The 2032-nt window shown below is 38.0% G+C and overlaps 1 protein-coding gene across 1 annotated transcript; it reads right to left on the bottom strand.

The window, feature by feature from the left end:
- Positions 1-581: 581 nt before the first annotated feature.
- On the bottom strand, positions 582-1007 carry LOC140862326 (uncharacterized). Its single transcript, XM_073265340.1, has one exon. The coding sequence runs from the start codon at positions 1005-1007 to the stop codon at positions 582-584; it is 426 nt and encodes a 141-aa protein (XP_073121441.1).
- Between the last annotated feature and the right edge of the window lie 1025 nt (positions 1008-2032).

Raw genomic sequence — 2032 nt, 5'->3', positions numbered from 1 at the left:
AATTTGTAACTAGCCTTTACTAGGGGATACTAGCATTTCTTCTAGGGTTTACAGAGCTTGCTCTGGGAAAATATTTCTATTCCTTTTGCAATATAAATTGAGTTCTTAATTTGTGGTAGTAACAATGCACGTTGGTGAAAGCGCAGACGCGCGTTTATTTCTTCAAATTTTGCTAGAATTTCGCGCAGACGCGCATTGTAAGAGGAGCAGTTGCGCTTTAACTATTTTAAGGATTGTGAACCTGTACCAAAAAATTTGAAAATAAAATTAAATTTTATGTCTAGCATTGAAAAATAAATGAAAAATATAAAAACACAAATAAACTAAATTAAAGAAATAAGCATGGGTTGCCTCCTAAGGAGCGTTTGGTTTATAGTCATCAGCCCGACTTTCATCAGTATTTATTTTTGATCATCGAGCAGTGTGCCCTCATCATGTTGTACTTCGTTTCCAAAATAATGCTTGAATCTCTGCCCATTCACCTTGAAAGTCCGTCCGTTTGTACATCCCAGCTCAATTGCACCATGCGGATACACAGTCTCCACTATAAATGGCCCAGACGATCGCGACTTTAGCTGACCTCAAAACAATTTCAAACGAGAGTTAAACAACAAAGCTTGCTGGCCTGATTCAAATTCCCGTCTCACAATTTGTTTATCATGCCACTTCTTAATTTGTTCTTTATAGATCTTGGAATTCTCATATGCTTCATTGCAAAACTCATCTAAGTCATTCAATTGTAATTTCCTCAACTCCTCGGACACTTCGAGATCTACGTTCAATTTCTTCACAGCCCAATATGCTTTATGCTCCAACTCTAATGACAAATGACAAGCTTTTCCATAGACCAACCTATATGGAGACATCCCAATGGGTGTCTTGAATGCGGTGCGATATGCCCAAAGTGCATCATGCAGCTTAGTTGCCCAATCTTTTCGATTTGTTTTCACTGTCCTTTCCAAGATTTGCTTAATTAATCTCATGGTTAGAGATCTCAGCTTGGCCATTGGTTTTCGGATGATATGCACATGCAACCTTATGCCTGACACCATAATTTGTGAGCAAGGTATTAAACATTTAATTACAAAAATACATACATTCATCACTGATTATAGCTCGCGGAGTGCCGAACCTAGTGAAAATGTTCTTTTGGAGAAATTTGACTACAACACGAGCATCATTAGTAGAGGTGGCAATTTATTCCACCCACTTCAAAACATAATCCACAGCTAGTATAGTATAAATGTAACCAAAAGAGGGAGGAATATGCCCCATGAAATCAATAACCTTCAAAAATTTCAACTTTTAAAATATTTGTGAGAGGCAATTCATGTTTTCGAGAGATGTTTCCCGTCCTTTGACACTTATCACAAGATTTCACTAAGGTATAACTATACCTAAACATCCCTTTGTTTTGGCACATGAGGTTCATTCACCCCAGGAGTTTACCAACCTATTTTCCAACTGCAACTAAAGTACCGGCTTCCTACCCTGTAGGCCAATAAAAACTAAATTGTAATACCTTAGTCGCAGTCCGTGTTGCTCCAAAATGGCCTCCATAAGGCGCTGAATGACATTCCTCTAGGATTTTTTATGCTTCTTGACCCGCCGCATATCTCCTAATCACTTGATCAAAACATCTCTTGAACACTTAGGGATCATCCCATAGATAGAACTTGATGTCATGAAAGAATTTCTTCTTCTGATGGCGGTTCAAATCTGGGGGTAACGCACCACAAGACAAAAAGTTAGTGATATCAGCAAACCATGGGACGGGCGAACTTACCTGAAAAATTTGTTCATCTAGAAACACTTTATTTATAACATCCTTGTCCATAGCTTCTTCCAACTCCAACCGAGACAAATGGTCTACTACTTGATTTTCACTCCCATTTTTATCTTTGACTTCAAAATCAAACTCTTGGAGAAGTAAAATCCACCTTATCAAGAGTGGTTTAGCATCATTCTTGGCAAACAAGTAGCAAATCGCTGCATGGTCAGTGTAAACAACTACTTTAGTGCCAATTAAATA

Source organism: Henckelia pumila, chromosome 4 (assembly GCF_033568475.1).
Source record: "Henckelia pumila isolate YLH828 chromosome 4, ASM3356847v2, whole genome shotgun sequence".
Classification (NCBI taxonomy): Eukaryota; Viridiplantae; Streptophyta; class Magnoliopsida; order Lamiales; family Gesneriaceae; genus Henckelia; species Henckelia pumila.
This window is presented reverse-complemented; position numbering and strand designations above follow the sequence as displayed.